Source organism: Brienomyrus brachyistius, chromosome 1, assembly GCF_023856365.1.
Source record: "Brienomyrus brachyistius isolate T26 chromosome 1, BBRACH_0.4, whole genome shotgun sequence".
Lineage (NCBI taxonomy): Eukaryota > Metazoa > Chordata > Actinopteri > Osteoglossiformes > Mormyridae > Brienomyrus > Brienomyrus brachyistius.
In genome coordinates, this window is record NC_064533.1 from 38705838 (window position 1) to 38721129 (window position 15292).

At 41.7% G+C, this 15292-nt stretch overlaps 1 protein-coding gene across 1 annotated transcript; it reads right to left on the reverse strand.

Moving 5' to 3' along the window:
- Positions 1-519: 519 nt before the first annotated feature.
- mospd2 (motile sperm domain containing 2) lies at positions 520-15292 on the reverse strand. The gene is made up of 15 exons (XM_049026457.1): positions 15160-15292; positions 15022-15079; positions 14201-14356; positions 12000-12086; positions 11464-11618; positions 9665-9725; positions 9405-9443; positions 8433-8557; positions 7953-8120; positions 5508-5626; positions 3606-3699; positions 2977-3073; positions 2398-2527; positions 1116-1221; positions 520-996 (listed from the first exon to the last, which is right to left on the reverse strand). The coding sequence occupies exons 1-15, from the start codon at positions 15196-15198 to the stop codon at positions 844-846; spliced, it is 1587 nt and encodes a 528-aa protein (XP_048882414.1). The 5' UTR covers positions 15199-15292; the 3' UTR covers positions 520-843.

A 15292-nucleotide genomic window follows, 5' to 3' on the forward strand; every position in this document is an offset into this window, starting at 1 on the left:
CCTAAACCATGTAAGCTGCTTTGGATGAAAGCGTTGGCAAGCAAATAAATAGTGTAGCATAATCCTAAGTGCAGCAGAGTGACCACGGCAGGGTCTGCATGTGTCAGATACTGGCCATCCTGACATGCACCTTCAAGGTCCCAGAATGGGAAAATGGCCCTTTTACCCTAGAAAGCAGCATAGGTAATTGCTTTGGTAATTTTAGATACGTGCATAAGATAATTGCCACAAATGCACATCACTACCTAGAAAGTCAACCCTTAAAAGTTCCCTCGGCTTACGGAGAATAGGAATAGGAGAATAGGAATTCGCACTCCTGCGATTTCTTCCGGCCTTGTTCAGCAGTCAAATTCAAAATAACCTGTGAAACATTTTTCATTCCCAACACTGAATCTAAAGCCCCATATGGCTGAAAATCCCCAGTCACATTAGTATGATTTTGACTAGATAACATATGGGCATAATTAAGTGCAAAATAATCATATGTAAAATCAAACCCTTTTTCATCTAAGCCACACGTAAATAAAAATGTATTTATTTCTCGAATTTGGAGGAAATACTGTACATCATTTCAGAGTAAATGACAGGCTAAATGATTACGTTTTATGGCAATAAATAATGGCATGATTTTATGGTGATTAATAAAAATACATTGTTCTCTTTTAAGTCCTGAGTGTCAGACTCTGAGACCGAGATGGGGCTCCACATGAACGTACGTCTTTTCTTTGCCTTCACCGCAGGAAACAGCAGTTGGCTGCTACAAGTTACTCTCTATGTCTCACGAGAGGATCTTTTCTGGCTAGGAGAAAGCCTGGAGGAGAGAATTCTAGAAGGGGATGCTGGTCAAGGTGTCCTTTCTCCAGTGTACAACATGTAAAAGGTAGAGAAGCAGACGGCCGTCAAGAAGGACACCAGAATCATCAGAACCTTCTGGAGCCACAGGCACTGGTCAAGCTTCTGCTCCAGCCTGGAATTACTGGCAATGGCCCGCATGAGCTGGGTAGAAATCACAGTTAAATCACTTCAGTCATTGAGGTCAATTCGCCACACTGTCAGTACTCTTCTTTAACGTTGGGTTGATGCAGAAACAAAAGCAGATTTAATCGATAACTCACCGTGCTGTGCAGGTCCGGCTGCCCATTAGTCCCAGAACCAAGGGGAGTGCTGTCGCTTAAAATGCCCAGAACAGGATTGTTTTTCTCAAAAGTGTGGCATCGTAACCTAAGACAAAATAGTATTTTCATTAGAGGGGGGAAACCTGAAAAGCGAAGTAGGCCTATTTATAGTGAAAGCAAAGGCCCTCGCTGTCAGTGGAACAAGCGTTTCACAAACAGTGCAGTGCGTTTCTGATCAAGCCCCTACACAGAAACCACCAATGGGGAAGGAGGCAGGACGTTAGAGGAAAGCACTTGGAACCGATGGAGACCTGAGAAATGACAGCCGGACATGGGATTGTCACCAAGGCTGCGGTGTGAGCCGTCACGCTGACAAAGGACGACACGCTCAAACGTCAACGAATGACTGACGTCTAAGGTCCGCCCCAGGCAAGCTGCCTGCAGCAGACTCTGGGCGTCTCCAGGGAGTACCAGCACCTTTTGAGTCTGTGACTCCAGATTTCAGACCATCGTCAGGAGGTCATTCTAAAGGGAAACCCTCCAAAAAGCTTTCCCAAGTGTTTCAACGTCAAGAGTCTTTAATGGCGCTATAACTGGGAAACAGGCTATATTCATCCAACTCTTCATCCATCCATCTCTCCCTTATCCAGCACAAAGTCACAGTCAGCCTGCAGTCTAGCCCAGAAGCATGAGGCAGGGGATACCTCGTGATAGATTATTTATGAAAATGGTGGCTGCACGATATATCGTGTGCATGCACAACAATCACATTGCATTTGTGTCTGTGGACAACGCGCAGCAACGCCACCAACTTCACACACTATTGGTAGATAAGTTCTATTTATATATAGTTTAATTTAGGCAATTTCATCTCCTTTTTCGTTTGAGAAATATTCACAATGTTACTCATTGTAGAGCCCTAATGAAAATTGAAAAAAATACTGAAAAGGTTCTTCAGTAAAGTCTGTTTTTAATATGGGGTGGGATGGTCAATCAGTTGGTAGCACTGCAGCCTCACTCATCTGGGGCTGGGGTTTGAATCCCACTTCTGCTGTGTGTGTGGTGTTTGAATGTCCTCCCCAGGTCATGCAGGTGGGAACACCACTGGCCAAAGATATGCAGTCCTGCTAACTGATGTCTCTAAATGACCTGTAGTGTGTGAGTGTGTGTTCTGCATGTGTGACATATCCTGCATGGAGTAGCTCTAAGCAACCCTGCCCCAACACCCCAACCAAGATAAGAGGATAGACAGATAAAGTTGACTGTAAGATCCCTAGTTTACCTATGTTCCATTATCTTGCTTCTTGGAACTTCTTTCCAGAACTGAGAAAGTTCTGGAGAAGTAACTCCGGAGCTGAGCTCCATCTCTGCAGCCATGACCAAGAAGCGGTCCTGGGGAGATGCCTGGTAGCCTGCAGGGTGACAGTGAGGCCAATCACAGTGTGGCAGACTCACAGAGCCAGCAGACGTCACGGCGAGGAATGGCCCACAGAAAACATCAGGGCGCAATAAAACAACTAATGAAAGGAGGGAAACGGACCTGCGATACAAGTGAAATGATGTTCAAAACCACATGCTAAACGATCATCTGCTGATGCTCATCTAAACGATGCTGATCTCAAATGGTCAAAAGCAGCTTCAACCTTCAGAAAAAAACTTTACTGTGGTTAGGCCATTTATTAATGTTTCAAAAGACAACTCTGTGGCGGATGAGGGACGATTATATTGTCACCCTTAAAATATGCATGTCAGAAAAGAGGAAGTGGGACTTTCCACAAAGGTTCCTCTTTCTGCCGGTAAATTCTGTTGTGAAACAGCATAGCTCACAGATGAGAGCACAAGGCTCACTGCTGCCTCCTACCTCCATGTAGAGATACTATGATGTCCACAGAGGCTCCTGGCTCACAGGAGGAGTTACTGGGCTTCACTCGGTATTTTTCTGGCGCCGTTGTCCGCACCTTCAGGAATGGAAATAAGAATTTACGAGTCTGTGAAATTGTTTTGGAAAACATGACAGGAGTCACACTCGGGGGCAGATTTCTCAGAATAAACACGGATAATATTTTCGGATCAGGAGTTAGCAGCTTGGACTCTAGCTCCAAAAAGCAACTTGACAGGTACATGAATATCTGCAAGCCTAATATATTTGGTAGGAGGGTCAATAACCAGCTTTCAGCCAAAATGGACGATATGTATTGAAACCACTGGTGTGAGATACATGTGCAAATGGTGCGTCTCATTGGTCACTCTAATGTTTCTAACTGATAGAGCTCTTCACGGGGTGTGTGTGTGTGTGTGTGTGTGTGTGTGTGTGTGTGTGTGTGTGTATGTGAGACACAGACCACAGATGCATATTTGCAGTACAGTATAATTCAATACCTCACATTTTGATATTGGTATGACTTGCTTAGCTAGTTGTCATTGGTATACATGACAGAAAAACACATGGAACTCTGCAGGCAGAACACAGGCGGACAGACAGACAGACACCTTGAAAGCCACTGGATTTCTGGTCACATTGTTGAGGATGATCAGACATTTCTTCTCACTGTCCTTCGATCCAAAGCAGAGCTCTTCTGCTGGACTGAGGATTCAAAAATCAGAGTATTACACAACCTTGATCTGGATGATTAATTAAACTTCCAGAATGCTTTAATAACTATGAAAATGTCCCTAAAAATAGTAACACATTATTCCTTTCAGAGGTCATTCGTCATAAACATCTTTGATTAGCCAACCAGTAGTTACAAACATGGCTAAAAAATTAGTCAACTATTGTAACAGCCCAGGAAGGATAAATTAAGATTTTCATTCCTTCCAGAGCACAATAGGCTTTATAACCAAGGGGCAGTGGCTTCAGAAAGAAGCTGTTAAGAGATTCCCCTCAAGAAAACCTTTCACCCACATTCATCTATAACAGTGGTTCTCAACCCAGCCCTCTGGATGCCCCAGACAGTCTGCATTTTTGCTCCCTACCAACATGACCCAAACAATCAAGCAATCAAGAACACTGAATACCTGGTAGATGGGTGCTGGGAACCGGCAAAAAGCAAAAATGGGAACTCAAGGCCTTGGTTGAGGAGCACTGATCTGTACTGAAACAAGACTCCTAAACCTCACTGAGCCCATTTATTGTTGATTTTTCAAGCATCAGAAAAAAAAAACATATGTGTTTGACGCTCAGTCAACCAGCTCAGTTCAAAGCAAAATCAGTTCAAAGTGAAAATAAAACCAAGGCCTTATAATCACATATCTTCTGGAAAGGCTCAAATTAGACAAGGCGGGGCAGAACATAGCTGTACTTCCTTAATTATACATTAAAACAAACACACATATAGTACTTCCATTTATTCTTGAAAATAATACGACCCACAGATAGTGTAGTGGATGGGATGATACGCATTTTGCCGCCAGTCCTAAAACACACTCGGATATGTGCTTATTATCACATTCAGTATGTAGACAACCTAGACCCGGGTTGTGAAACTCAAGGTTCATGGGTCACATATGACCCAGAGTACAATTGTATCCAGTCCGTGCGATAACATCTTATGTCTACCAGAACTGGCTTCCTTTGGTATATAGCATGCACATCACTGGCACTACAAATCCCAGACTGCACAGCGATAGCTGGAGCACAGGCACATCAATCAAGGTAGGGCTGCATGATATCATATCGCGATGTACCCGCAATTATATGGCACATGCAAAATAATCATTGATGGGTGAAACATTTGTCTGGATGCTGGGTTTTCAGTACTAAAATATTAGTAATTTATATAAATTCTGCATATCCTTATGTTTAATAAAAGTGTGGCAATTTAAATTACAAAAAGTATTGCCACATCACCGGCATATATTTTTTATCTTCTTCATCCACAATATCTCCCCCTGTAAATAATTCCTGTTTAAATAATTTGTCATAGTGCATCATACTAAACTTGGTCAATATTTTCCAAAAGATACTGACCTGATTTGGCCCTTGAATTCAACCCAGTCGTTAATTTTGACACCCTCTGTGGCTGAGTTTGTCCCCCCCCCCCCCCCGGCCTACAGCATTCATTCCCCAGCCATGCTGTCATGTAAAGGTACACGCTGTGCCTTGCGTTTCCTCACACGCCTCATATCTGATCATCCTTAGATAGCTTTACAGTTCCTGGTGTTCGGTAGCAAATAGATCACACGCGTTTGCTTGAAGGTCACTAAATAAAGCAAGAGATGATTCATTTCCCAAAAAGCGTGTGCCGTTTTCACATAGACGGAATTACACCAAACCAACCTGTTGGTGCCATATAAAACATTCAAAGAAGTTCTTGCATGATAGGTCATATTCACATCATATTAAACACCATTTTCATACCATATAAACACAAACATAATCACCCTGAATACCTGATGTGAAGCAACTGTCCTTTGAAAGTAGTCGATGGCCTCCGAGGCCCCTTAGTCCGACCTGGCGTGTCCGCTCTTTCGGCCTCCTCCACTTTGAGACCATCTTCCGCAAAATTCACCTGGAAACATGAAATGGTGTGTGACGACACAACACTACTCACTGGGCGGCCATGTGCAATATCTCCATACGTGTCATGTGACTGTGCCGGATGCCAGGAATACTGCCTTGTAACTGAAGAGAAGGGAATTGGATTAACCAGAAAAGCCTACTCAGCACAGACAGGAGGAATGAACTTGTTCCAAAAACAGGCAGAAATCAGCATAAGCAAACTTTGAGAATTGCTGACATACGGCCCATCTCGGCTGTCCTGCACCACAAGACCAAACTGACCCGGGGTCAGACCTCAATACCCAGCAATGTCATGTGATAGGCCGGGACAAGGCGTCATCTCCCATCTCCCACCTTTTACCAAGCATATTAAGGGGCGTGTCACAGGGCGAGTCAGCCCTCAGCTCACAAACCTAAACTGCCAGGTTAACAGGCTCAGCAAGTAGCCGACACCTCCTGTAGGCCATACTGCTATAAAACAGGAACTTGGAGCTTGTATCAGGAGCACATGGCTGAAGAAGGTCCCAGCTTAGGCATACGCAGCTGACAAATCAGTGAGCCCAGTGACTGCTGTCAGACTGGTATCACTGCACAGAGAATGTACTCTACAGCGTCTCCTGCCATACAGTGAGGAAGTAATTAGGAAACCCAGGGCTCTTAATCCACGGAATACTACAGAATGGTCGACGAGTAACAGTCTCAGTTACTGAGAGCAACTGCCCTTAAAATCAGCAGCTTCAGATACTAATTTACTGTAAAAATATATCAACTGAACTCTTAATACAAAAGCACAAAGGGAAGTCTAAATGGCACGTGATTTATTCCCAGAAAAAGGCAGAGCCAAGACAAGCACTTGAACATACTTTAGAACTTAAAATGAGCACTTTGTATTAAACATGAACTCTATTGTTTACAAGCATAACAAATTTTTTTTTTTAAGTACAGCGCACACAGGATAACGTGTGGGATATGCAACAGAAAACAGAATGGTTACGGACAGTGGGATCCCGGGGAGACGTGACAGATCACACTGCGAATTTCATCCTCCTCATCTCCTTATTAATTGGGTCTCATTATCTCAAGGACTAGGAACATTAAGTCTTTTAGCACAGGACACATGTGAATTCGTCAATTACAATCAGCTTATATAACCTGCATGGAAACGGCAGCTGTCCAGATTTAACCACTAATCACTGTGCTTCAGCACTGGCTAAAATCCATCTCTTGTTGTTTGAGATTAAATAACAAATATTTCCATCCTACACATTCTTCTGTTGTAATCTCTTCTGCCCCCCATTTAAAGATGAGCGAATTATCCACCAGTGGATAAAAATACCCACGATAAACAGCATCAGGCAAAGCTGGGACACACGCACTGATTAAATTCCCTGTTGGTTGGCATCCAACATGCTCAGGCACCATGGGAGGACCGGCAATCTCCACAGGGGGGGAAGCAGACAGCAATCATGCACTAAGAATCCAAGATGAAACTACCAATGAGTTTATTCAAGCCGGATCAAACGTGAAGTCAGTTCAGAAAGATGATGTAATGAAGGGTTACAATGCTGACAGCACCAGCACCAGCACCCCTAGGTAAGTTCTGATGCCTTCGTTACAGAAGCCTAACCTCTCCTCCCAGCTCCTAAAAACACTTTCTCCCAGCAAACACGAACCGATCCTTCCAGAAAGCTCCCAGGCATAACAAAGCTGCTCCATAAATGCAGTAGAACATCTCATTAGATATAAATAATCTCAGGGTCCATGTCTGGAGGTCAAGGGGCCAATGACCAGCCCAAAAGCAGATATTCTTAGCTGTAGTAATTCAGCCAGGATTCGGTGAAGTAGACAGACCTATTTGCAACATGGTGAACAGCAGACGGATGTCATGGACAGTTTAAAGCATTATCAAAACACATGCTACCCAATGAGGGCTAACAGCTTTCATTCCAATTCAAGCATATTCTTAGCTGCCCTTAAGGCTTTGAAATGAAAGAAAAATATAACCGAAGCAAGATATCGTTAAAGTTGCTCAAGCTCCATGAGTTCTCACTGTGCTGCATACAAGTTAGGGCAATACAGTAACACGGCGATGAGAGGCTACATTTTCACTGGTCTAGAGAAAAAAAAAGAACCGTTGAGAGTCACATACATGCAGGCAGTAATTCACCTAAAGAATCAAGTTTTACACTGCAAATTGTGGTCTAAACTTTGCAAAACGAAAGAATCGTGTGGACTCTTGGCACGTGAAATTCAGATTTAAGATCATCCTTACTAACTCAACCTGCAAGCGAATGATGGTATGAGGTCACACAAAAACACAGGATGGGTCCTGGTACCTTCCTGGGCTTGTGTGACTGATCAGAGCTGAAGCTCAGCTCCAGCTGGTCCACGTCTCCATCCCTGCTTTCTTTTTCATCGTCGCCAATGATCGGTCCGCCATTCTCACAGAGAGGGCTTTGGAAATCATCATCAGGGAGTGGTGGATAACTGTATTTGAAGGGGTCCTGGAAAACATCAAGAACATCCTGAGGATGGAGACTAAGTCTATAATGAAACATGACAGTTAAATCCATCAAAGAATTTACTGACATGCATTAATACAAGTACTGTCTGTACCGAGAGGTACACCTTGTGAAAAAGGAGTCACCTGATTAGTTACCTACAAAGGGACCTATTTTAACTTGAAGGCCAGTTACCAGTATATGGGTCAGCTATACAAGAGGTCTGAGTGAGCACATTGATATGGGAGATTTCAAAACAACATGACACAGCATATCAATTCAGGAAGATAATAATCAAAAAAAATAATGACGTACAGTTCCTCCCATATGTGGAGGAAGGTATTCGGCATCGATGTAAGTCTGGACATCATTCTTGGTCACAAACTTTAGCTTGTTGATGGCATCTGGACCCAGCCACGTCTTCACGATCTTCCATGCCGCTGAGACCAAAAGAGATTGTACAGTTACTCAAGGGAAAGGGCGGTCAAACCATAAACCCAGCACCGTTATCACCACTTACCCCTGATACAACTTCATACCGCAAGCCAGTGAGAGGCTGGGCTGTACTGGAAGAATTTAAATCTAGAGAGTAATGCAGATTTTCCCATGTCAAAATGTTGTCTAGCACTGATTGGCTCAATCAATGAATCTAAGGCATAAAATGAATCAGCTGAGCAGTTAAGTAGACAGACACTAGTGGGGGTGGAGAGGAATAATATTCTGTTGTAAACAGAGTTTTGTGTCCAACGTGCAGATGGAAAGATTTCATCTAGAGCAGAGATTGTTTATGTTCATGAAGGAATACTGGAAGAAATCAGTACAGAATCCACCTAGAAAAAAGCCTCCTACAGCCAGCCCTCTAGAAGCCTAGCTGAGTAGTTCTAGTGTAGTTTTACCCAACATGCACATCAGCAGATAAGGATCATAATAGTGACCTGTGTGCGCTCCTCTGTACCCTGTACTTCTTGCCATAGGCGAAAGACACACAGTTACAATCATAACAGTGGTGTGTTTATGTGTCAAACTGTTCATGTCCTTAAGCTGTGGCTTATGACCAGCTAGAGGGCATAATTAAAACTAGGTTAGGGTTTACTGGAAATACTGGCTGTGTTATATTTTAAATTTTTTTTGAGGGGTCTTCACTCCTAATTTAGCTTCCACAGTTTTAAAATAAGCTTTCGATTTTATTATAACCGGATAGTGTCCGTGAGTGGCCATAATGCTCTAGATAAGGACGGATAAGAAACCCGCGCTCCCCACCTCCACAGAATTCACAGAATTACTCACCATTCATGATCCACGGCATCTCGTACATGATCATCTTAGCTAAAGAAAAAGAGAATTCCATCCATCATAAACCTTCACCTATCAAGGAACCACACTCCAGATTTACATTCCGGGGCACTCAGTCAAACTCTACTTTTTTACAGTCAGAATCAAGTCGCCAAGATGGAAATCCCTATATACATTTCAGTGTGTCAAATGCAAACACAAAGTATTGTAAGGGAAATAAGTGCATAACAAGGAAACATAACTCACATACTTACATAAAAACTTTGGATAATATATTTTGAAGCAATTAATAATGTACTTCACAAACTCCATGTCCTGAATAAAAAAATGAAAAAAGTCATTTTAGAACAAAAGGAAAAGACCCTTAAAGAAACAAATATCAGATCTGGTTAAAAGTATTACATAGACCCTTTAAGAGTAAACAACTGAAGCGACCCCAATAAGGAGTGTCAAAGTCACGCAGTTCTCATGCCGCTTTAGTTAATTATTTTCTAATTCTAGCAACCTTTTAATAGAAGATACGTGCACATATTTTCATTAAGGGCAAACAGAGGAGAAGACTTTTTTTCTGCAAACACCATCCATCAGCTAAAATCAGGCTCAGGGTCTGTGTTTCCTGGAATAAATTCTCGTTCATCACAGAGCCTTGATCTCTATCATGACGAGAAAGTCAAATCAAAAGAGCCATTATCAGCACTGGTGATCAACAGATCTGGAAGAAACCACCTGCATAGGGTAAAATGAGAGAACCCCCCCCCCCACCACCACCACACACTGCACACAGTTCACAGCAACAAGCATGATATTTTTTCCATACTTCCAAGAGTATGAGCATAGACGAGATGTGGAATGTGCTGCACGCAGAAGAGAACATACAATTATGAAATATTTACCTTCACATGTGCCACTGATGCAAGTTTAAACAAAATCAATAAATCAAATATTAAACTTGCCACCATCCGAAGACCACTCTCAAAAAGTGATACCGTTACAAAAGCATTCTGAGCGGCTGCTAAACCATACTGCGAGTTTAAAAGCTTTACTAACCCTTCAAACTAATGCTTTAGTCTTTGCTTCTAGAACACATGACTAACCAAAAGCTGGTCTTTGACCAAACCATCACCACATGTGTTTCTCTCCTGCAAGAAGTGATGAAGCCTGATTTTTACTGTGCTGGCAAACTCTTGTCTAGGATGAGTGAAGGCGTTCACGTGCATAACCCTGGAGAGCTAAGTAGCTCAGCCATCTTTCATCAGGTAATTCTGATTAAAGATCCACACATCTGGAAGCACAGAAGGCGATCTAATAATTACTGACACAGGCTTGGAACATGCATATGATCCCCAAACCGAAAACATGCACCTAAAAAATGCCTTGCAAAACCATGCAAAGCCAGTACAATATCCTGAATGGTAGGTGCAAAAGAACCTTTGGTTAGGACACCATTGGCTGGAGTGAATGGCCTTTCTGGAAAGTTGTGCAATGCGATGAAAGACTCTGATATTCTCAAACAGCCCCCTTTTCTAAATAAAAATACAGCCATCTTTTCACCACACTTCAGATGGCCGATGGCCTTTCAGTGTAACTAGAGCACTTTCTTCTATGGGAAAACAGTAAAGAAATGGGTGACCTACAGTAGGGAGGCACAACAGAAGTTAGGGACAGGATAATGCAGTGGGACCGACCGAGAAGACTTACAGGACTTACTAATCCTCAAATACAAACCCAAGAATCCAAGGTCAATCCCCTACGCTAGCCGCACAAACCATACTTTGCATCTGAACATCCACTCAACTTTGGTTAAGAAGTTCATATTAATGACAGGCTGCATCATATGTATTTTTAAAAACCATCTTTAAAATTATGACTTCTATAAAGCTAAAATACAGGCAACAAAGGTGTTGACCTGTATAAGTCTGAGTATAATGAATGCAAATAACTTGTTTTATGCCAGGCCCAAAAATAAGGGAAAATTTTAATATTTTACTGTAACTTCCATTTGAACCCAACTAGCACAGCTGAGCCCAAGATGGAGGGGAGGCAGTGTGCTTACAATGTTGCTGATCCCGGAGTCAGACATGTCGAAGACTACTGTCAAGAGCTTGCCGGGTTCCCGCCTGGCGTAGCGCTCCAGCCAGAAAGCCACATACTTCTTCTTGTCCAGGAAGGTCTTGGCATCTTTCACATGAAGCTTTACCTTGAACCAAACTTGGAGCAAAAGGCGAGAATGAGCGTGAAAAATGGGAGCTAAAGACTGAAAGAAGCTGGCATCTGCTGTTCAATAAATAACACATAGCGATTATTGCTATGTACTACTGAAAACAACCCACAATGATTCAAATGGGTTGCACTTTAGTGGCCCTTAATGTCTAGGCAAATGTCAACCTCATAGAGAAATACTGCAAAGCTGAATTTACAGAAATCAGGACATGGATAGGGACAAGATTAATATGGGAAAATTATTACTGGTGATGAATTTATACTGCAATACACCCATGTAAAAGTTGCACAAAACAGGAGAACCCCCCCCCCCCTCTTTAATTTACTAGAAAGAAATGTTACTTCACTGCAGCCACATGACAAACGTACACAGCTTATTTTCTTCTTTATCGTAGCCATGTAGGTAAACTGCCCCAGTCTCGAATGTCCATTTTGGCACACAGCTCTCATCGAGGTCTGTAAAATAAATCAAAGGAGCTCAGGCTTGAGCACAGAGAAGCAAAACCCCAGCCACCATAAAAGTCAAGAAGAACAGAGAAGTGACTGTCATATGAACTGCAAACCACACCACAAAAACAGAACTGCCCACTTGCAGTGTTCAGTCACTGTGGTGCTTTTCCAAAAAGCGTAATAGCAAACTACGTTGAACTTACGTAGTTCAAACTATGCAAGCACGATACAGGTGTTTCCCCAAACCATAGTTCGAACTATTGAGGTGACGACGCTGTGAATTTACATATTATGATGCATCGTTAAACTACACAGGTGTTTCCCCAAACCACAGTTCGAACGAACGTTCGGAAAGACTGTGTAGTTCGAACTACAGCTCTCGGGCTGTACAGCTTGGAAAATGCAGTCAAAGGATAGTAGACACCATCTAAGTAAGGTGAAAATATTAAATAATCTTGCTGTACAAACATTTATAATGTCCAGTGCTTTGAAAATGTAGTCCTAAGAGTACTTTTTATAAACTTCTCTGTTCGTGAGTATGGCATGATTGGAGAGGATGTTTATCCAACTTGTTAGTGCTATATGAATTACATAGATAAATGTATATTTAGAGCTGCATGATTATGACACATCGAGTAATATTGCAATATTAATCAAACCAAAAAGGAGACTAAATTAGTTGAAATAAACGACTGCCAAATGAAACTTATCTAACAATAGAGTGTGCCTAATAAATTGGTGATGTTACGAATTGTGACAACAGACACAATCAGCACTGACAGCATATTCCATATCACACACACACACACACACACACACACACACAAACTGGTGCTTGGATACAAACAAGGAAGGATGTTATGTGTACCCATCCCATTGAGCCACTAACTAGCTGTATGAACAGTACCGGATCAGGATTTATACGTGTTTATTGTGTGATTAAACAAATGAAAATAAACATAATCACAGATACAGCCGATGTCAGTAAATGCATTGTAACCTAATACCTAATAGTTCGTAATTTGTTTTTCTTCTACAAGAAGCATCACACAAGTATCATATTATCATGGTGCTATTGATATTTGAGTTTTTAATATTTATTATCAGCGTTATTATTAACGCTGACTTCCGTCGTTGTTCGGGAAACGTCCCCTAAATAGGGAAAACCGAAAACACTCAAATCTGTAAAAGCCCCGGTATGGGTAGTTTAGATTCATAGCTGAAGAGACCGTTACACGTTGTCTTAGCAAAAATGACAACATAAAATCAATTATGCAGTTTACAAAGGCTGTAATGAAGTATTTAGGTGATAAAAAGGTATTTTTCTTGAGAATAAATACACCATTTATGCAGAAAATATGCCAAATAGTATGCTTATCTCAAAGTATCTTACAGAGAAAAATACATTTTTGTTTTGTACAGCATAGGAACAAGAGAGGAAATTCAATAAACTGCCCACAATCCATCTTTATTTTAAAGCAAGAAAGAGCTAAGAGCTACTAACTGACTTTGTGTTGTGTTGTTAAGTAGGGTGACCACCTAATGCACGTCAGGAGCAACATGAACTTCAGGTTTTACAAACTACTTTAAAACTGAAAGGCTTCTGTGCTTGATTAATTAGTTCAATTCTTCTTGTGCTTTTACTGGCTTGTTTCCTTGATTGAAAGACTTATCTTGCTGTCTAACATTAATTAGCATTAGTGACACATGCATGATTATAGGAGACTGCCCAATCAGCACACAACAATAACTTAGTGAATAAGTGAAATTTACGTCCTTTTAATTGAAATGGTAGTTTACAAATCTTATTCTAGCTCATGGCATCCCTCCTGACAAGGATTAGGTGGACAGTCTACTTTGGAGTAGAATGCTAACAGATCTTTCATCATGCCAAATGTGCAGTATGTTCCTTAAATGGCATCAAAACATGCTATTTTAAAAACTTACCCACAAATGGAATATATGCTCATGAAAATGTGTTTTTTAAAAAAGGCATTACAATACTTTATAATGATATGTTTCAGATAAGATTAATTTTATTACTCTAAGGGGGAAAATCCTAGACCTCAGAAGATATATATATATATGCAGAGCTTTCTGGCTGAAGACCATCATCCTACCATTCACTCCAAGCTCTTTCCTCCATTGAAAACTTTCATCAATCATTTTCAAGGTGTCTTCCACGATAAAATGTCGCCAGGTGAGGAAGCTTTTGGCATAGGAATCATCCTTCTCCAGCCTTTCCACGTCCCTGGGGTCATATTTTTCTGCGGACTCTGTATAAATTAAAACAGCAAACAAAAGCTTGCCCATGTTTTGCAATTTAGGCTGTTGACTGTTTACTTCGCATGAAGGAAACCAGAGGCTTCGACATCAAATAAACATCGCATTTTTTGGAACAAACGTCTTCCCAAGATCTTCAGTAAGATGTACTTCAATCATGTGTACACACGTATACCCAGAGACAGCGGTCTAAAGCAGTTCGTCTTAACACAAAGCGGGGAGAATTATACAGTAGCCCTTTGTTAAAACAATGGACACATTTTAAACAGCAGGAAAAAAGAAAGGGCCCCCATCGCAGCTCTGGATCATGCGCAAGGCATCTGTCACGGCACAGCTGCAGTTCTCTCACAATACAGCAATCCTGTAAGAATCTATTTTATTTAGGCTGACATTTAAAGAAAATTAAAGCAGACTTCCCGTTGCTGGCCTCTATTTCTATATTTAAAATTGCAGATAAAAGATACGGAAATGTATTATATGTGAGCCATGAAGTTCGAACCGTTTATATTTTGATACTGTTCTTTAATGCCTATGTCGCAAGCACCTGTAGTGTCGGTGCCACAGCTGTATTGTTGAATTAATGTTATATCAATTCTGCCCGGTTAACAATATCAACAGCATTTTAAAAAGTCACCCAGTCACTGTATTAATCCAGTACCTTCGACATATTCGTTCTTGAATCGTTGTCTTGTCTCTTCTATCTTCTCAGTTTCCTGCTGAAGAAGTAAAACGGGTATAAAATAAAAAGGCGGCCATGGTGGCTGACGGATTCGCCGTTAATGTTCTGGTTAGCTACCTGCTCTGAGTCCGGCAGTCCGCCATCCGCCATGTTCATGCCGAAATGGGCTGAAGCGCAATGAAACCGCTTCCATATGAAACTGCGCCGCCCAGGGCGCCATTGTGGCTCCGCGAAAGCGAAACCTCATCCC